Source organism: Protomyctophum bolini (genome assembly GCF_963924005.1).
Source record: "Protomyctophum bolini genome assembly, chromosome: 10".
Taxonomy (NCBI): Eukaryota; Metazoa; Chordata; class Actinopteri; order Myctophiformes; family Myctophidae; genus Protomyctophum; species Protomyctophum bolini.
In genome coordinates this window covers 20,961,243-20,983,989 of record NC_137871.1, presented here as the reverse complement: position 1 = coordinate 20,983,989, position 22,747 = coordinate 20,961,243, and the positions used below count along the sequence as shown (strand labels likewise).

General features: G+C 43.3%; 1 protein-coding gene across 1 annotated transcript in view; it reads right to left on the bottom strand.

Moving 5' to 3' along the window:
* Nucleotides 1–21,703, bottom strand: part of cplx1 (complexin 1) — a gene marked incomplete at both ends in the record, with an annotated part of 44,366 nt that extends 22,663 nt beyond the window's left edge. The window contains one exon of the mRNA XM_080773739.1: nucleotides 21,673–21,703. Within this exon, the coding sequence (XP_080629865.1) occupies nucleotides 21,673–21,703 (31 nt within the window). The remainder of the gene's footprint in view (nucleotides 1–21,672) is intronic.
* Nucleotides 21,704–22,747: the final 1,044 nt, after the last annotated feature.

Genomic DNA, 22,747 nt, shown 5'->3' with positions numbered 1-22,747 from the left:
GCTCCAAATTAGCCTCGTTCTAATTCACAGAGACTCTTATTTGGCTGTTTTTGGCAATAACTCCAATACTGTGATTGGCTAAACACAGAAAATGCTTTTACTATGATCAATGCTGTTTTGTGAAAGCAATGGTGCAATTCCTCATTCCTTTGAGCTAGTGTAAAGAGTTCAGCAGAATTATAGAGAAAAGTGGGAAAGCATTGTTACAATGTGTGATTTTTGTCTATTTTTGCTTATTTTAACAAACAAAATTCGAAAAAGATACCAAGAAAGGTTGGTGAGAGATTTAGTCACATCTCCAGGCTGTACTACTGTAAGTCAAAAAGAAAACGTGGTTTGATTAGCCTTTCTTTTTGTGCCATTGTGGTCATTCTTCAGACTGAGCCTCATTTATGGCCAAATGAATGACCGCGACCAAAAAACCCTGTGGGTTTGCCAGGCTTTTTGCATTTTCATTAATTTTAGTCAACGCTTCTCTGCAGACAGCCCACCCGAAGCAATAATTAAGGTTCCGTTAAATGTAATTTTACTAACATTTCAGGCCAGTGGTTTTGCAGCACACATGGTCGTCGTGGAAAAAAAGGTCAGGGTATTGGAAATCAATACAGCAATTTCATTTGGTTTCATTTGGTTTTCTGTCACGTTCCCATCCATCTGTAGCCATGCACATTTACTGACAGCTACCATACGTCTGGTCGACATGATTCCCCTAGCTATTACAAGATAATGGTTAACCATTTAAGACCCATTTTCTGAAAAACGCATATTGCTATATCAGTGGTATAGGCCTACTGTCAAGGACCCCCAAAATGTATTTCCGCGGACACAACCTTAATTCCCCCCAGAAGCAAAGTTGTAACTATCTATATTCAAAGATTTGCTAAATATTTCACCATTTTTGAATAGCCAAAGTATAAAATAATGGTTAAAGTGGTTAAAATCTAAAGTAACACAGATGCTTTTCCGCAGAAGGCTTTTGTCCTACAAAATGACACGGCCTCCTTTGTAACAGTGTATGGATTAAGCTAGAGGCTAACCGCCTGGCTGTTGTCTCACAGGACAAAGACTGTCTGAACTGTGTGGCTCCCCGATAGCTAAGCATGTCAATTCACCCTGATGTGATAATCATCCTTTGGCTGTGACCGGGGCACCGCCAGAGCCCCCGCCGCACAGGAAGCTTGACCTCAGAGGAACTGAACCCCCGGCCGATGGTGGTATTCAGTCATGTATTTGTGTGTACTGAATGTGCTGGCGTGACTTCAGCACTGTCTGTCACGCTAAGTGATTGTGATGCACTATAAGACCACAGTGTTGTTGTGTTCCTTTCATGCTAGCCACGGATATCTTCCCGCAGTGCAGAGGCCAGGGATGGGGAGTGGTTGTACTGGAGTCCTGACCAAAGGGCAGCCCACATCCCCCAAGTGTAACCCCAGACAATTCTTTCACAGGTCAGGAACATTTGGAAGTCCACACATGACTATGCTATTGCAGTGAGTTGCGAGGGAATGTTGGGGGGATATAGGTACGCGCAGTAACCTCCTGTGGGAAGCAAGTGGGCAGGCTAATTTTATTAAAGGAACTGTGTTATTTGCACACCTGTGAAAGAGCTTGGGAGAGAAGGCCTAATCGCATACAGAACATACAGAGAATGCTGCAGTGCACACTGTCTTATACTATACACGCAATTAAAACATTTTATTGGATACATACACAATGTTTCGGTCCTCAGATGTTCATCAGGCAAATGCTATAGGCATCAATAATTATCTGGTATTTTCTGGATGCCTATGTATAAATGCCTGTAAATGTTTTAATTGCAAGTAGGCCTATATACAGTGTGCATGAATATTTCTGTTTGTTCTTGCTAAGTATCTATCATTTATGCTCCGACACCAGTGACACATTTATGTTAAGTGTCCTCCCAAAAAATGTGTTTGCCGTCCTATATTCACTTCTGCAAACACATTAGTTATACTGTATCAGTGGCAGTTTGTTTCATGTGTCTCTCTTTCCTTCTTCTATAGGAGTTTTCTGCTCTTGCAATGGCTTCCGTATCTTAACAGAAAACCTGTTTTCTCCATTTCCATGAATTGGCCTTGAGAGGATTTACTCACCCTGTTTGTTTCTACATGAGCTATAAGCTCTGTGAGACTGTTGAGCAATGAGCATGACAACACGAGCTTAGGAAGAATCTCATTTCTCAAAGTGAATCATGAAAATAACATAACCTTTCGCCAACCAATAACAGCACAGCTTCAATCACCATGTACTAGCTTTTAAAAACTTTTTTTATTTATGGGCAGAAGTTCTCTTGACTCTTACAGCAACACAGAAGCCCGTAAATCCAACACACCACATCTCTGTGCTTGTGTGTATACCTCAATGTATCATGGAAAGAAAATCTACAAGACCTGTCCTTCAGTTTAACGGCACCAAATGCCTCTATTCATGTTTGTCGGAGCATGATGGATTCATAATTCAAAGAGCTGGAAGGAAAGGGCATGGTGGTCTCTCACAAAAGAAATTGTTTTGTAAAAAGCTTTCTTGATCATTTTTTGTGTGTGACTGTGGACCTGCAAGCAATGCAGCCCACACTGCTGGTGAGATCCTGCGCACCAGTGAAATAGAATATGTCTGCAGCGGTACACACTAAACGGTGTTTATGCTTGTGTTGTCATGCTCAACATCCAAAAAGCAATATACAGTATACTGTACACTATACAGCATTCATACCTGTAGAATGCTTTACCTGACTTGTCCCTGTATACACATTGTTCAAGGCTTAGCATATAAATGAAGGTGGATGATACTGGAAGTGTGAGTATTTCAGCCCCCTTGTAAGCAGCAGCTGCAAGGCTATAGGACCGGAGGTATCTTTTATTCATACACACAGTAGAAGATGAAAATGACATAAAAAATACCACCGGTGGTGAATCACTTTCCACCGTCTGTTACGCTGATGGCTTATACATATTGATAAGAGCTTTGTTGAAGGGCAAGGTTCAGTATAGGAGTTTAAAGAATACTTGAGCTTGCAGGAAAGTTGATGACAGAGTTTTGAATCACCTTTCTGTTGTTCCTTATCATGCAGTGGCAGGGTGATGGTAGACAATGTAATTGTAGGATTGTTATTTTGAACTGGAAAGTCTGTGAATAATGAACAGTCGTGCACCTCATTTAATGGAGGCCTTCTTGAGGCACTTTAATCTCCAAGCTGCTCATTTGGTGACTGAGTGACAGTAGAAGCCTGTGATGTCCTGTGGTGATTATGTTTTAATTTGCTGTTCTTGTTGTTGTTGTTGTTGCTTCACTCCAGCTTTTTCTTTGTCATAGAGGTGGAAAAACTCTCCAGTTTTATCCAACCGAGGATTGGTTGACGTAAATAAATCTCCCGGAGATATGTCACCTGAGCTCAGGAGTTAAGTGCCAGATGGGATGAATCATCAGTCGAGTCGTGACTGAGCCCTCATGGGACATGTACTAAACTCTGCTACTAGCATTTTCACAACACAAATATCCAAAGGGATCCATTTACCAGACACAACCTAACATCAGCTCTCTATTCTGCCCCCTCAACTTTTCCAGCTGTTCGATTAAAGGCAGTATATGTCCTGGAATACTTTAGAAGTTTAGATGTAAGAGGTCAGGAGTGGTCAGCAGGTTCCGTAACGGCAATGCTAGACAATTTATCATTTTGAAACTAGGTGGCAAGCAATAGTCAAGTAATCGACCAGATATAGTTCTGCATGCATAGTTTTGGAATTGTTGTCCTGTCTAATCGCTGGAGGCTCTCATTTGTACAATATAGACTTATAGACATACAGTATGATTGGATGTGTTTTTTTTCCTGGGAAAGTCTGGCATCAGTAGAATAGATTTTTGTCAATTGGCTATATGGAAATGCAAGTTGTATGGTGGGAACCCTAGTGTAAACCTACTTTTTTTCCGCAGATTTTCCGTGCACTTTTCCCTGCAACAGTTTTTCGACCTATCCCGGCAGTAATTTTCTAACCTGTTCGGAAGGAATCTCCCCTCGGGACAGATGGTGTGATGCAGTCTTCAGCTTAGAACCAGCACAGTTCGTTCAGTGCATTGCTTTCTACCCCCCACCCTAGCCACCATACCGTCGGCCACATGTCCCTCTCAATCTGCCTTAAAAAACCCAGAACACCGTGCCAAATACGGGAAGCTTTTTGTTGGACATGTTTATCTGAAACACCTTACAATACCGTGAACGTATAGATATAGTTAAGGGGTGACCCTCAATGGCAACGACACCCTAATCTTGGCAGAGCCAGTATGGTGTGGGTGTTCAACCAATGTTTATAGCTATACAGGGAATGGAAGTTATGGGACCCCCTAACAACTAGCATATATTAACATCAAACGCTAACCTTTGAGCTTCCGTAATACAAACAACCAGCCGCGCACATCGACATGGAAATGGAAAGCACACACTGAGCCATATGGGGATCCGTGTAGAAGCTCGACAAACTGTACTGCATCTTAATGACTCCCAGGACCAGTAATGGATGGATTATGGAGGTAATTGAATCGGAGTCTCTTTGCCCCTATTGCGAACCTTAGCGGGGTGGGGTGTGGGTCCGCCTCGTTGAATAATTCAGATGACTGAGTCTAGCTGGAAATTGAACTGAGAGCAATCGAGAGCACCAGGGTATTGTCCGTGACAGCCATTGTTGTTATTTTTTGTTGTTGTTTCAAGATAATGTTGTACTTTATCTTCAAAGTATATTGATGATAATGTAAGCTATGATGAACGCAGCCACATTCACTTGAATTCAATGTACACGTTCCATAGGGCGTTCCGATAGCGGGGGGGGGGAAGCTCGAGAAAGCGAGCCTTGATGCATGAAGCGAGAGAACCCAGAGGGGGGTTACTTTTTTCCTGCCGGCAGAATGCCTTTGATTCGCCGCGCCTTTCATCCCATCCAGTTTGACCTTGCACAGTTGCACTGCATTTCACACCAATCGTATGTCCCCGTACCCCGTCCCCGTCCCCTTCCCTGTCCCCTTCTCTCCCTGCTGATGCTTCACGGCCACGCCTATCCACACCTTCCCCATCTTTCTCACCTCCTATCTCTATCTGCTTTCCAGCACCATACGCCCTCGCATGTGTGCACAATTGCACACTCTCCTAGTTCTTCTTCTTGTTCTTACGCACGCACGCACGTAGCACGCACGCACGCACGCACGCACGTAGCACAGCACATATTTGCAGCAGACAGTAGAAGTGATAAATGGTCCGGCCGACCAGAGTGAGTGATGCTGCTTAATGGCCCTTCAGAAGCGACGCTGGACATAATTGATGAGCCTATATGTTTGTGTTATAGGATGGAGGGAGAGGTGTGTGTGTGTGTGTGTGTGTGTGTGTGTGTGTGTGTGTGTGTGTGTGTGTGTGCGGTTTTGTAGTTACTTCTTGAAGCCACTGTCTCCGGGCTAAAGGGCAGTCCATACTGTCTCCGACCATCGAACTTTTCGTCGGAAAGCTCCGGTACAACTACAACATGACGTCACTCGCAACTTCTGAAACGCATTCCTCCAAATTTTTGTTCTGAAAGCTGCACTCCCAGATGTTGTGACTCTCCGAACTCTACTTCGGAGAAAGAATTTAAGTCTGATCTTTCCGACGAAAAGTTTGGTGGTCGGAGACAGTATGGACTGCCCTTAAGAGTGACGTACTGTATACAGCACACACACACATTCAGAGATGCGTGTATGAGGGATGTTGGGGTTAAACACGTACAGAGCGACCGGGCAACGTCTATGGAATCACAACCTCTTGATACGTTTCACTGATGGTAGATGCTTTAACGGAAGCCCCCTTAGGGGAAATTGGCCATTTTCTGTCGCTGCACCGATGACATAGTGAAGAGGTTGTCCATTTTGGACGGCGGTCAAGATTTCCACAGTGAGGGTCATCTGGTCACTGCCTGGCAATAACAGGGACCTTTCCTCTCCGCCCCTTCTCTTCTCTACTTTCCACCTCATGCCTTTCGGTCGCGCCAGAGAATGATGTACTGTACACTTTCCCAGGAAGGAAACATATGGTATCGGAAACCCCCGAGTGGACGATTGTTATTATCATTCGAACTGCACGAGCTCAGGCGTCACAAGAGCCTATTTTAGACTGTATAGAGGTTCCTTTACGTAAAACAACCGTTTCACCAACAAAACAACACATGTTCACCCATAATGAATCAAATGAATGAGCCATATTTTGTCTGTATAGATTTTCTGAGAGGTATCTTCAGAGGTATCGTTTCATTATTACATAATTTGGTTGTAATAATTTATTGAGGATTAAAAATCCAATTGCTATTATATTCCCAGCACTATGTATCAGTGATGCTTTAGTTTCACTTTAGACCGCAATATATTTGTGTGGAAAAAAATTAAATAATTTACTTTTGCAGTAAAGCAGTTAGGCCTGTCACAAGTTCAACCTTTTCTGTTGTTCTAGAATTATGGATAAGTGGTTATACCACAGATTATTATTTTGTACCCCCCCCCCCCCCCCTCCAAACTAAATGAAAACTAAGCTATGATGATGACGAAACTAAGACAATTTTGTCTAACAATTAAATACTAGACAAATACACGTGTGTAAAATCAGCCATTACGACGGCATCAAAGCCACCAAAATACATTTTTGTCTAAATCAACTGTAGATTTAGTCGACTACTAAAGTCTTGTGATATTTAGTCGCCTAAAACTAGAATAATGCTAAAACATTCCAGGTGACTAAAATGAGACTAAACCTAAAATCAAAACTTGCTGTCAAAATCAACACTGCCCCCAACCCCCACCCTACTGGCTGATTCTCAACCCGTTTAATTTCAAGGACCCCCCAGTTTGACGTGCATCTAGTCTACGGACCCCCATTTAATGGCATTTCTATCTCTGAGACCCCCAATTTATATTGTAAAATCAATGTTAATTTAACTCTGAGAGTGTAGAAATGGAACCAGACGGACCCATTAGGGTCCGTTTGGTTCCATTTGTACACTCTCTGAGTTACAGACCCATAAGGGTCCATTTGGTTCCAAACTATCATTTAGCTGGGGACCCCCTGGAACTCCCTCAAGGACCCCTGGGGGTCCCCGGACCCCACTTTGGGAACCACTGTTGTAGGACATGAATAGGACCCCTCCGATATGATAGGAGAGTCCTACATTTTCAGAAGAGCCTCGTTGAACTAATCAATCGAAGCAATATGAACGTCCCCAGCTCAGATAAACAACATCAAAGGACCACAGGGGGACAGGTGCACTTGTCCAAGATCAGAGGTAGATGGAAATCACAGAGTTGCAATTACTAAACTTCTTTCTCTATAAGCTCAGTAAATTCAATTTCTTTACTTCAGATAAGATTTTATCAAATGAACTACATATTGTACACAAACTGATGCTCATTTGAAGTCTTTTTTTCATTATGAATTACAGATTTCGCCTCTTAGATATCATTAAAAAGCCAGCTTCAGTTGAGGCCAACCCATTAACATCAAAGAATCCCAGTCTTTTAGTCCTTCCCTTCTTTTTTTCTTTTTAAAGCGTTACTGATATGGGTTAATATTTTTGGAGCACTGCTTAGCGTTAACTCGCCTTGAGGGGCAATGCCAAGCAATTAATGATTAACGATAACATGGCTTTGATGGGATTTAACATGGAGCAGAGACGTACGTTTCAAGGTGCAATGGTTTGATGCAATAATTGCTTAAATTGGCTCCCAGATTTTTTAGCATTTTGAGCGGTGCCTATAACCGCTCCATTACATAGTAATGTGTGTATGTATGTCCCTGTGTCTGTATGTCCGATCACGGAAAGCTGCAACACGGTAACTCTGTCATTTCTTGACCGTTTCGGTCACGGGGCAGCTCGCTAGAACCCGGCCACCCCCCTGGGCGCGTTCCTGGGGGTCTGGAGGTTGTGGGGACCCCACTGTGGACCCCCACACGGTACAGTTGCACTGCTCACTTTACACAGGTATGATTTTTTATAAAATAGAAAGACAGTCTGTGTAAGAATTTTGTGACTTAGGCAACAAGTGTTGCATCAGTCACTTTTCCGCGCTGAATTCCTCCATCAACACATTAACAATTTCAAGGCACTCTCGGGCTAGCTGGGAGATGTAGTCCTAATTGCTATGGAGGAGCAGCAGCTTGACTCCAAGGTCCTCCAAATTCACATGACTTTGAAACATGACAATGGAATTAATCTGACTAATAGTTAGTAACAAGGGACAGGGACAGGAGGCTGAGAACACTTCTCCTGGGCTTAACTGTCACCTACACAGCACTGCAATATCTAACCTCGCCTCACCAGGCTTTCCACCTCGGAGGAAAGCCTGGTCTCTGTTCCAAAAGTGCCGTATGATCCGGTCGGGAACGGATGATATCTTTACGTCATGTTGTAGTATTATTTTGTAGTCATCAGGCAGGAACAATCAAACAGAACTTCCTTTTCCCTCAAACCGGAAGAATAACAATAAAAGCTCTCGTAGCCTGTAGCTTTTATTGAGATTGCTGACTACAAAACAATACTACAACATGACGTAGCAATATCATCCGCTCCCGACCGGTTCATGAACCCGAAATGGAATGGTGCCCAGGCTAGCAAATATCCTGTCTGATGTAGCGCAGGCATTGAGAAGGGGTGACATTTTTTCAGAGGAAATGAGGACTCTAATAGAGGCCATAGATGATGAATTTCACAGTTTAATTCATTTTGCGTGGCCAGTGCAATGTCACAGGGCACACACGTCTTTTACCTTATTTATATTTGGTCCTGCACCATGTCATGCACCATGTCTATTACCTCACAGTCTGCTATTTCCAATGTGTAACATCAGTGCACGGCAAAATATAAATCAGGCCATAGCCGTTTCATTGCACAACAGAAGCAAAGAGGGCAGGGCACTATACTATGTAGTACACATTCACGTGACTCCTGAAGACACAATATGAAATTCTTCAGTGGACTTATTTTTATTTATTTTTATTTTACGTTAGGGTACAAGATATCTGTATTGTTACATATTGTTTAAAGATACTAAGATGAAAAATGCATTGAAGGAATTAATGATTATTAATACTGTAATAATAGTAAGAAAAGGAAAACTAAATTACAAATTGCAGTACTCGCAGAAGTAGAGAAGGAACCTTGAAGGATTTAAGTTCAAGCACTTAAGGTGCTTTTAGCCTTTTTTTTAATACTTTTTTATACTTTTTTGTTGCTTTTACGCATTGGATTGGACTCACTTTGGATAAGAGCGTGGGCAAAATTTTAGCCCACGCTCTTATCCAAAGTGAGTCCAAAGTAGCTCTTATCCAAAGTAGTCATATACAGAACATTTTATTTTTGACCCCCATTTGAAAAGATATGCCAGAGACCACCATAACTTTCACGGCTCTAGCAGTGATTCATTTCATTTCAAGGACCCCCAGTTTGACATGCATTAGTCTACGGACTCCCATTTAATGGCATTTCTATCTCTGGGATCAATGTTAATGTTGTGGAGTGGGCCGCACCGTCGTTCTAAAATCGCTGTAAATCAGAGCAGTAGACTTCACAGCTTCTGATGTAGTGTTTTCTTTTTGATCACTTCACCCATCCATCCCCAAAGTTATCGTTTACACCACTGCTTTCCCTTGCTTTGATCATGACGACAACACTTAGCGCGCACTAATGGTGTTTGTTTGATGTTAAATCGGCGTTAACACTGATGCGGGAGGCAGGCAGACCAAGCAACCATTGGTTGTGTAACGCAAGTGCAGCTATTCAGGCCAAATAGATGACTCATTTTCCTCAAAGCCGCGTCACTGCAGAGGAGGCCAAAACAACCAGACGGGATCTAATAAGTGTGGCTTCAGGTAGATCTCCCTCCGTCTATGCATCAAGTCTACAGTATCTAGAATGTATAGCGGCCTACAGTATTATGTGCGACTCCATACCTTGTGCACGATTGCAGCCGGATTCCGACCACCACTGACTTCCGTCATGAAATTAAAGTTAATCATTTCAATATAATATAAAACATTATGTGAAAAAGAAATTCGTAGTGGCACACCCTACTGGAACAACTGTGACAGTGAACAGCCAACACTTTACGAGATTAAAGCCCCGCCGTCCCTACCCGTGCGTGTGTGCGTGCGTGCGTGCGTGCGTGCGTGCGTGCATGCGTGCGTGCGTGCGTGCGTGCGTGCGTGCGTGCGTGCATGCGTGCGTGTGTGCGTGCGTGCGTGAGTGTGTGAGGACATGCGTGTTAACAGTGACAGGTGTCGTGTCTCCTCAGGACAACACAGCAGGCTGACAACAAATGGTCCTGGGCCAACACAGGACTGGCACTGTTACTGCCAAAGTATGTGTGTGTGTGTGTGTGTGTGTGTGTGTGTGGGTGAGTGTTTGTGAGTGTGTGTGTGTGCGCGCATGTGCGTGCGTGCATCTATTTTACCTATACAGTACCTATTTAGATGGATAGATGTCTGTCTGGTTATTAATTTCACCGTCACTCAGAATTATTTGCAATACAATAAAGACCTGACTATTCTGCCAATATGTTTAAAAATCACCACTATATGAATCTGTTTAACGTGCAATTACGACATGCAGAGAATTTAATTTGATTTGATATCCTGGAAGAATCGGTGCAAACGGCTGAGTCCGTGCCTTAATGAAGTGGACTGGCCGCCAATGCAGCGAGCACTGTGACACGGACCGCTGAACGTGGCCCTTGTGCGTTATTTAAGCCTGTTGATGATGTCACAGATGGATGACTTACATCCCACCTGCGCCAGCGATATGCCCTTGCCAGGGAGTCCATTAACCTCCACATTAGCAGTGGTGGAAAACGCGCTCGCATGTTTTACTTCAGTAAAATTATCAATAACGCAATGTAGAAATACTCGATCCGTTACGAGTCAAAGTCCGGAATTCTAAATGTACAAGCTTTGTGAGCTTGTAGATCGGCTATTTTCAAATAGTCTAAATTTATATAGGGTTGAAGTGGTTCATGTATGTTTTGTAATAATAATCAAAATCTAAAAATGTACCAGTAACTCAAAAAAAGTCTCAAATAATTGTAGTGGAGTAATGTACAATATTTGAATCTCAAAATTGTACTGAAGTACAGTACTTAAGTAAATGTACATAGTTACTTACTTTACACCACTGGGAGAGAGACAGAGACTGGCATAACGCCACCTGGCACTGAGTGACAGAGCTCATCCTATCACGTACATGGTTGAGAGATGTCTGGGGGCGAGGGGGGTGGGGGGGATTAGATGGATAGATTGCCATGAATTGCATAGACAATCATTCACAATGTATCGCCAACAGCTTGGAGTGGTTTTTGTGCCATCGGCCCGTTGAAGAGATCTTCAGCGACTGCGAAAAATTCGAGAGATACACTGATGACGAAAGTGCACGAATAGATGCACACACGTCACACGTGCGCTCGCAATACAAACGCACACAGTACGCAGGGCGAGTTCCGAAAGGTATCGCAGAAGTGCATTTAACCCATTCAGAACAGGAACCCCTTTCGGTGTTTTAAGCATTATGTTATACTTTAACTATTGAAAAATAGCTGATCTACAAGAACCTTTTTAACTCATATCTTTGCTTTTTGAGGGGGGGGGGGGGGATTTTTCCTGAAGCTGTTTCAACCAATCAGATTGCTTGCGTGAAACGACCTGTTGTATAATTTGCAACACACATACAGTATACACGTAGCATAAACATGAACCCCAAACATCCAAACAGACATGATACTCTTAGTGTATACCAAACACACACAAACATTCTCCAGAATTCTGTGCATTTTTCCTAATCATCCGTCGTCATGTCATTAAGCCCCATGAGAATGGATAATGAGCGGCAGCAGAAGTCCTCAAGCATAGCGGCGTATACGCTCGTCTCCCAAGGGTCGCAGCTGGGAGAGTGTATTTGATTCCCCGCATCAATGGCCTCCCCCCTTCTGGGAGGAGACAAAACAACTGCATTTGGATATCTAATTAACAGCTAAAGGACTGATGTCGTCGTCGTCGTCGGGTGGAAACCTTATATGTACAAAACGGTTACTCCTTAGCTAAATAATGGAGAGTTTGGTAACACAAACTCACCCTTATAGATCTTTAACTCTTGAGCATCATTTTTCGCTCTCAAGAGTTAAATTATTGTTAAACATCTGCATTACTTAATACAAGAAGTCTATTATTATATTAGTCTATAGCGAATCCGACAACAACAAAATATATTCTACGTTTTGGTTCTGCAAGGCTAAATGTCATCAGGTGGTCCGTGGCTCAAAAGTCGAATTAATAATGGGCCTTGATATGACACGTTGAAAACCACTGCTGTAGTGTACAGATAGATGGCCTATTGTAGCTACTTGTGCATGACACTGAAACACTGAAGTAGGGCTTTATTTTAGGAAAGAGTTTGAATATGGAGATGCAAGCTCTTTGCCCGACAGCAACGATATCTAATTAACAGCTAAAACACTGACATGTTTGTGTGGTTATGTGGCGAGAGATGCTCATTTGATTAACGGATGGCTGAGTTAGGGTCCCGTTGTGCGGTTTGTATGTATAGATGTTTGTATATGGATGCATACACATGGTTTAGTTGCAATGATGATAATGGTAATTATTATGGTAACACCACCATTATTCACCAGGGCTGTGCTCACAATATCGAAGTATATTGCAACCATTTACAATTTAGGCATTTAGCAGACTCTCTTAATGGCGACTTACATTTAAGCTATAAGATCTTTTTAGCTTATCTTTTTTTTAGCATTATGGTCATGTGTTGTTTCTGCATACTTTGTGGAAACACATTGTCGTCATTTACGTCACGGAGAAGGTTGTTTCACTCTGAGCTCGTTGCTAGGTGCCCCCCCCCCTCCCCCCCCCGCTTCTCATTGAAAAGAAGAGCCTTGATTGACAGCCAATCAAACCACTTGGGCATTCCCTCCAAGGTCACTGGTCCCCCTCACACTCCCCCATTTATCATTGTTGGTTGTTGCAGGACTGAAAATCCCCTCGGGTTGAAAAGTGTCAGTCTGCCATGATTATTACATGAGGGACACGCACGCACGCACGCACGCACGCACGCACGCACGCACGCACGCACGCACGCACGCACGCACGCACGCACGCACGCACGCACGCACGCACGCCATGAGAAATGACAAATCCACAGTAGGTGCCAATACATCAGTGACCATAAGATTAGCGTTTCACTTTAAGTTGCTTTAAATTGCTTTAAATTTGCCCCTTTGGTACACTTTACTATTATTTCTGGAATCTGGAAATAAGAGTTATTCAAAATGTAGAGCCCCATGTTCTAGGATCTTGGTTAACCGTATGCATGTTGTATACAGGCAAATGATGGATGGGTTTACACACAAATGGATATGTATAGATCTCTTCAAAGACAAAGGTCATCACTTAATTTGTGCACACTTGCCAAGGAGCTTGAATCATTAAGCCCTGACACTGTCAATTTTGCATATTATTTACTGCACGCACGCAGGATTCGAACTCAGGTCTCCCGTGTGAAAGTCCAACATTTTAACCACTAGACCAAAGGCAGAGTCTCTGAGCCACTCTGCTTCACACACACGTTGCACACACACACACACACACACACACACACACACACACACACACACACACACACACACACACACACGTTGCACACACACACACACACACACACACACACACACACACACACACACACACACACACACACACACACACACACACACACACAAACATTCATTTTAATCATTTATTTATGTCCACATAAGAGATACAATACAAGGACATGTAAATATTTACACGGTGCTGTACAGAAAGCAATCAGCAAATCTTGGACAAATACCCTCAGGGGTACAAGTAACGGCGTCTTCGCCATATTTGGCGGCTACCGATAGTAGAAGAGATTGCACAGAATTTTACAAGCCGTTTAGCTGCTTTTTCATTTTGCATCCCACGTTGTTTGAAGCCTCTTACAACCAACCTACCGTATGTACGTGTCCTAGGCTGTACTGTACAGTACTGCGCTCAGACCTTCAGGTTATAGTGTCCAAGGACAGCTATCAAACAGACTATCATGCATCAATCATATTTAGGTCGGTGTTATCTCTTCATATTGGCCCCTTATTGGTCCGCACGTCATTAGCAGAGCAGCACATGTCTGAATTACGATCGGATCCCAGTAGGGGTGCTGGGTTCGAAAGTGACATCAGAAAAAGAAGAAATAACCTGCACACTCATCTGCTCCAAATATTACTTTCTTGACGACGAGTGAGTGAGTGAGTGAGTTCTTTCTTCTTTTTATGATCGCCCTCTAGTCTCTAGATACACCTTACACAGCACTAAAAACACCTGATTTGATGCATTCATCGCACTGTTTATTAGGTCACATTTTCATATTGTCCTGATTCCTTATATTTTTAATTTGATATGGTTTGGCACACTATGTCTAATTGCATCTGTGTGCAATTTGCATTTTCCCCTCAGTTGATTAAGCTACCTTAACATGTAAAAGAAAAGAAGAAAAAAAACATCACAACATCACCATTCTGTTTTGTGTGGATTTTTTGTTTGTGCAATATAGTATAGGCAAAGTGCTGCTCTCTGTAATAGATCAAAATATTGCTTGTGCAGCACGGGTGCAGCGAGTGTGTGGAGAAGACTAAAATAGATCAACTAGGTGCTGCTAACGACTTTCAACGTGAATCACTTTCAACCACAAAATAATTTAAACATTAAAAAGAAACAACTACAAGTTGCAAGCTTATTCAAGCGCATGTATGTTCAACAACAAAGGCTTCAGTGGTTAACCTGGTTGTTGAATATCTGAGCATAATTGCACAGCTGAGGGAAGAGAGACCACGAGACACGACACAATCATAGTGGTAACGAGAAGCAAACCGAGGCAGCGCTACACATATTTGGGGTCCATTTGAGCAATCTCAATCAACATTTTAAGCACATTTAAGCTGACGTTAAATCTTCAAAGATGCTAACTAACCACTTGGTATAGTAGTAGTAGTAGTAGTAGTAGTAGTCAACACAATAATGTGGTGACTCTGAGTTGTCAACACAATAATGTGGTGACTCTGTCAGAGGTGTTGAATGGTGAATATTTCATTGTGACTCCTCTTTTTGCATCATTAAAATTCAATGTCATGCATGGGCCTCTGACCCAGTGAACGCAGCTTGAGTCCCTTTCTGCCCTGTCCCATCAATTATAAGTCTTAATTTTAAAATTCTTATGTTTTAGCAAAAGTGGAGAAAGAAACTAACATTGGGTTGGGCAAAATAACTTAATTCTAAACACATGAACTATCTATCTATACTAGCTCACAATATTGTGAGCTTGTAAATGATCCCGTTCAATAAAAGTATAAAGGGTTTGAAGTGGTACGGCTACGGTTAACAACAGATCATGAGAAGCAGTGTTGATTTTGGCAGCAAATTTAGATTTTAGTTTTAGTCATCGTCTTTGGAATACTGTTTCACTTTGTTCTTTTTTAGTCTCGTATCTACAGTTGATTTAGTCGACTAAAATGTATTTTAGCGGGCCTTGATGGCTGATCTTACACTGAAAATAGCCGATCTACAAGCTCAATATTTTCAGCATGCAACCAAGTGTCTTTATACTGGATATCTTGTCCACTAGTCCCTTCCTAACATTTTAGTCTAGTTTTTATTTTTTGACAAAATTGTCAATATATTTAGTCTCAGTTTTTGTCATCATATCTTAGTTTTCATTTAGTTTCCATTTAGTTTTCGTCAGTGAAAAAAGGTAGTCAACAAACATTTTTTGTCATAGTATTAGTCGACAAAATCAACACTGATGAAAACACCGTCATTCGTCTCACGGGATGCGTGAGAGTGGGCTGAAATGATCCATAAAGCATATTGTCATCAGGCCAAGTCAGCCCATCAGAGAATCATTTACGTGTGAAAGGAACCATTTCAAATCCGATAGCTCATGTACACTTTTCATCCATGTGGAAACAATATTAACCCGGGTGTGATGATGTGATTCATTCAGCATACGATTGTGAGTTCTTCTACATTGGCAGGCTTACATATACATACTGTAAGTATAGTCCGTGTAACACATGCACAGCCACTATGCTATCAAGCACAACGCAAGTGGGTCATGTTCAGTCAAAATAGTCAGTACAGAACATACCCTCTCCCCTCTTACTGTATCTACTCACTCTCTATTTTCTCCTTTGGATATTAATGGTCTACTTTCTACTTTAATCATAAGATTTTTTTCTTTTCAACTTCATACTCTGTCCAGCTATCTAGGGTGGAACAAAGCGGGGGCTCGCCACTCACTTTAGGATGTTAAAAAATATCAGTGACACAGCAGCAAAGATAATACGACGTTTCGACCGTGTGGTCTTTGTACTTGAAAATAACACACGGTCTAAACGTCTTTGAAACGTCGCTTTGTTCTACTTTGTCTGTTTTAACAGTTTGGCTCAGGACCAATTCGGATTACTTACTGTATCTTACTCCAACTATCTAGGGTGGGAATTAAGGGCATCTAGGAATCGGAAGAGCACTGATTTACTAATTCAGCATTCCAGAGCTTATTACAATAAGCAAGGTCAATACTGCAAATGCATAGAAATAGAAATCTATAGATCATGGTAAACCAAGAGCCTATCATCAGTCTAACAGTAGAATATCCACGCACACACACAAAGAAAATCTATAATCTGTACATTGAAACTATACACACTATAGGATGCCAGGTTAACAATGTAAGGTCGTCGAGGCTAGAGCAAGTGCTACGACAAGTGCTACGGGTCTAAGGTGGAGGGGAGTTCCTTCAACAGTTTATGAGCCAGAAGGTAGAAGAGTCTGGGACGTGTGGAGCATTGTCCTGGATGTTTTAACGAAGGTTCTGCCAGCTTCCCTGTGTTAGCTGGGTGAGCAGGAGGTGTTGTAGGGTTGGATCAGACTTTGGGGGTGCCAAACCTTTGACAACATCAGTGTTTTGTACTCTGTGCGGGCAGTAACCGGGAGCCAATGGAGGGAGTGGAGAAGGAGGGGGACATGTGAAGATTTTAGCTGGTTGAAAGTCAAGTGTGCTGCATGCAGCATTCTGGATAATTTGGAGAGGCTTAATATAAATGCACATGCCGGGAGGCCAGTAAGTAGACAGTTAGAGGTATAGTCAAGTTTTGACATGACTGATGTCTGGATAAGGAACATGGGCTGACTCTCCTGGGTGAGGAAGGGTCTGATCCTTCTAATGTTACAGAGTGTGAACCTACTGTACATGATCAAGTGACCCCTGCATGTGTGCGTGTGTGCGTGCGTGCGTGCGTGCGTGCGTGCGTGCGTGCGTGCGTGCTCACTGCTCAGTCATGTAGTTCTTCTCTGTGTTTTTATATGCGTCACTCTTATTTCATCCCAAATCAGGAATACACGCACAGTCTGTGTGTGGGACTTCAAAAGTACTTTTTCATTACAAATGCTATACGTTTCTTGTGCCATTTTACCCCCCAGAATATATCCTCCAAATCCCTAAACTAACTGCCTAATCCTAACCACAATATGGATCTTTTGCTGTGGTGGAAAGTGTTTTGTTCTTGCTTACTGTAAATCGCTCTGGATTAAGAGCCTCTGCTAAATGCCTAAATTGTAAAGTAACTAAGTACATTTACCTATAGGCTATACTGTAATAAGTGTAATTGTGAGGTGTACTTTACTTTAGTATTTCCAATTTCCAATAATTTTACTTGTACTCCACTACATCTCAGAGGCAAACATTGTACTTTTACTCCACCACAATTATCTGAAAACTTTAGTGACTATAGTTACTTTGTAGATTCTGATTAGTATTACAAACACACTAACCACTTCAGCACTGCTGGTACATATTTCGGCTATATTTTTGTATACGTTTTGAATTTGTGGAATGGAACATTTCATTCTATTGAAAAATAAAAACTAAACACATTAGCTCTAAAAGCCATGTGGAAATTCGATTCCCGCTGTGGGCGCTGGGGGCGTGTTCTCGCCCACACCCGAGGCAGGGTTGCCGAAATGGCCTTTCTGTGTGGAGTTTGCATGTTCTCCCCGTGTCCCCTGGTGTAGGTATACACTCACAAAAAACATGCAGTAACCCTGGTCTCTAAACTACTAATAACGTGATCCTTCCACGCGCTACGTCTGGCTGGGGAATCTCCCCCCCTGTCAGGTGAAAAGAAGCAGCTTGGACTCATCATGCATAGAAGGAAGCATGAGGTCAGTCCACTGCCCTCCCCGGGTTGGCAGAGGAAGTGTAGCACCCAGGATTACATTAGATAATTGACACTGGGTTGAAAAAAATGGTTTGCAAAGTCATGGGATAAAGAAATATAGAAAAAAAAGCCATGGAAATGAGCCGTTCCCTCAAAGGCACCTGAAGAAATGTGCCCACAAGGTCAGACTAGACTGCTATCACTATCCTTGTGGGGATGTTGTGTAGCCACAAGGACACAAGGCCACACAAACACACCCTCCATTTTTCTTCTAATTGTGACCAAGGTCTGATATCAGATATCCACCCTCTTGTTATTTCTCCTTTTCTCTCTCCTCTAACCTTATCTCTCTCTCACACACGCACGCACGGACACATGCACGCACACACGCACAGACACACGCACCTCCCCCCTCCAAACCGAGGCTAACTTCCCCAGTAGCAGGCTGATTGAGATTGCCTTACCTCAGATCCCAACCCCGAAATGTACCATAAAGAACAAAGGAGAGAGAGAGAGATAGAGAGAGAGGGAGAGGGAGAGAGAGGAGGAAGAGAGAGAGATGACAGAAGAGAGAATTAGGGGGGGGTAGTGCAACAGGGGCATGGAAGGAGAGAGCAGGAAAAGTAATGGAGAGAGAGAGAGAGAGAGAGAGAGAGGGAGAGAGAGACAGAGGGAGAGAGAGACAGAGGGAGAGAGAGACAGAGGGAGAGAGAGACAGAGGGACATGGGGTGGTGGATGAGGAGGCATGCAGCGGCACGGAGGGGAGAGACTAGAGAAAGACGTAGACTGGGAGAGACTGACAATGAGGGCAACAGCAAGGAGGCTAAAGTGTTTCCCATTAAGCTGACATGCTCTCTGACCAGAGGGCAGCGCCTGCTTTTATGACCAGCGCCATCAGTCAGCTGATGATATAAGGCCCTCCTTTTAAACGTCAATTTGTCACTTGCCATTCCCCACCCTCTCCCTCCTCCTTTCCTCCTGCGACCAAGGGCACGGAGATGGCACCATGTTGATAAGAGGGAGGAAGAGTGCACACAGTCGCACACGCACATGCACGCACACGCACACGCTCACACACACGCTCACACACACGCACACACACACACACACACACACACACACACACACACACACACACACACACACACACACACCAACAATATAAACTGCACATAAGAGTGCCACACACACTTTCTACCTACATGTACTCTTCCCAGTAAGAGACCACACAAATACACACACATGCTTTGCTCTTTGCTCTCGCTGTGAAACAATCCCCCAGTGGGTTGCACCAATCACTTCCTCATTTGTCCTCCTGTGAGGAGTTCTCCGGAATATTGAATGCACTTCTAGCGACAGAGCGAGAGAGGAGGGCCGCGGCCCCGCGGGGGGATGGAACTGCATAGTGTTACTGTTACATCCTCCGCCACCAATTCGTGCGACCTTGTGCTTCGCCGTGTAAGACAAGGACGTGCAGAATGGCTGCCGAAATGAGAATAGATGGAGTGGTTCTTTTCTTTTGCAGCGCACAGAGGGAGAGGGATAAAAGCCGGAAGCTAATCCACCGCACGCATGGCACATGAGGAAACTAATTAGTCATATATGACAGCATGCAGGCGGGGAAGGAAGTTTGGGGGGGGGGGAGAACTGTGGGTCAAACTCAAACCATGGCATACATATAGGCTAATCTGGCCAAGTTTCCCTGAGTGTGAAATTCCTTCCCTGCACTAGCAGGTGTATAAAGTAATTTAATTGCCTTTATTGTTGAGGAATGTGCACAATTTGCACGTTCACTCACTCACTCACTGTGTGCATGTGTGTGTGTGTGTGTGTCATTTTGCTGGGGTTCCCAGCTAAATGATAGTTTGGAACCAAATGGACCCTTATGGGTCTGTAACTCTGAGAGTGAGCAAATGGAACCACTCTCAGAGTTAAATTAACATTGATTTTACAATACTAATGTGATGGTCCCAGAGATAGAAAGGCCTTATGGGGGTCTGTAGACTAATGCATGCCAAACTGGGGGTCCTTGAAATTAAACGGGTTTTAAAATCACTGCTAGAGTCGTAAAAATCTTCTATTATGGGGGTCCCCATGGAATATCTTTTCAAATGGGGGTCCACGGGCTAATTAGTGTCAATTTGGGGGTCCTTGACATGAAAAAGATTGGGAACCACTGTTATAGGTGATTGTGTTCAAGTGTGTTGCGCGGCCATAATAATACATTATTATATAGGGTATAGGCTACGTATGGCGTGCTATATTTTTGCTCAACGGTTTTGGTGGATCAATCAATCTGAATCTGCTCCTGACATTTTCTCCGTGAAAACCACTTGAGCTATATACGTTCACCTTCCAGTGGCCTTATTATTATGCCTTATCTACATATTCATATGTGATAACTTCGTTCATTTCCTTCCCCAAAATTCATTACTCCGCTTCGCTGTGGTAATAATGTCTTGCGTGCACGCGGCGGAGCCGTTGTGCATGATGCCGCCCAAGCAATTACCGAGCCGTTCGCGCACGTCGTTCATCTCTCTCGTATGCTTACGAATGAAATTATAAAAGATTAGCTCGGTCCTTGATCCGTCATTCAGTTCCCCACGTCACATTATGGTATAAGAGCCTGTGCATGCCAAGATGAGAGAGGCTATGCCACTATGCACATTGGTGCCAATATGACCATAACATAACCTCTAAAGCCAAGAGGAATCGACGTGCAATGATACGCACAAATAACAAAGAAAAACATGTTTTGACACGCAGTCCTATATATAGGCCTACATCAGAGTTAACGGTGCACCTGTGACTAAAACATAATGCGCTTTTGGCCACACAACTGTTCACCGGCCCGCTACAGAGCCTACAAACCACGCAGTGTGTTAACTTGAGAGTGTACAATGAAACGAAATGGACCCGTAAGGGTCCATATGGTTTCATTTTACACTCGGTAAACGGCCTCGTGGCTGGTGGCCCCGGAGGCGCAGAGCGCCACGGCAGTCTGCATAATTATGATTGGGGGAAAATGCGCAAAACAGAAAGTGAACCTGCACACATGGTGGCCGCAGACAGAGAATGAGCAGGGTTCACAGATCTGTCCTAATAAAGCAGGGGAAAGACATCTATAAAATCTACGTAATCCCCCCCCCCTCTCTACAAGCCTCGCAGGGAAAGAAACAGAAGCCTACAATTTATAAGATGTCTCAATGGAGTCAATGATAGCCAGAGTTAAAATACAAACTGTAAAACACATACTGAACACACACATCCCAGCTAATCAATCAATCAATCAATATCTCTCTCTCTCTCTCTCTCTCTCTCTCTCTCTCTAATTCGGTATGAAATGGTAAAAAAACACTTACCTCCCAGCGCTTGTTTCATTACGAAATTCATGGCGATGGCTTTTAATTCCTTGCCTTTCTCGAACGATGTTACATTCACTTGTTACTCGGAAAAGTATAGGCTAGCACTTGGCTGTCAGATCTGTGTGGAGGGGAAAAGGGAAATAACGCAAAACAATTAAAAACTGTTGCCTATAAAATCACCTCCAAACACCAAATTGCCTGCAGTTACTTTCACTATTCAGTTCAGTCAGAGCACCGTGTGCGTGCGTGTGTACCAGTGGACCTCTGAGAATTTGGCTCCTCTATGCACCAAATGAAGGACATTGAGGTCATGGTTCATATAGACTGACTTAACCTAGAGACGTCTACTCGACCAAACATTCGCATCTTGTTCCCCGACGAGATATCACTATTGTGGCAAAAACATTGCTGTTGCCTTTTCTTTTTTCTTTATTAGAAACTTTGAAGGAATTTCACTCCGCGTTGTCAATAGCCTATACTTGTATAGTTGAGTAGCCTAATAGTTGACCTGAATGCCGGAGAGTGATTCTTTCTCCTCTCTGTCAAATATTAACCTCTGGACTACACTTCTCGCTGCTATTCATTTATACCATTTCCATGAAAATGTGTCAATGGAACTAATGAGGTGCAGGCAACACAGGCTAACAGCATTCTTGGTCGTGTGTGAAACTTTCCGTGACCCAACGGGAAGGACGCGCTATATCTATCCGTTCCATTCGCGGTGTGTCTGTCTCATGCAGCAGCATGCAGCGGCGCTTTGTTTAACACCAGCAGCGTTATGCATGCATTGGCTGCTCGAAAAGATGCAAGTATTCACGCAAATAACATCCGACGACGTGACACATGCGTTTGTATGCAGAAGGAAAACGTGCACCTTGCACGTACCCAGGCTGTGAACGAACGGGAAATATATAACACAAGTCACTTCCTCGTTTCGGGAGGGATCTGATTTCAGCACCAGCGCTGTAGTGGCCAGCTCCCCAACACAGTACACACAGTGAGCCGGTGTGTTTCAGCACCACCGCTAGTGAACAGCTCCCTACACATCCACACAGTACACAGCCCGTACAAG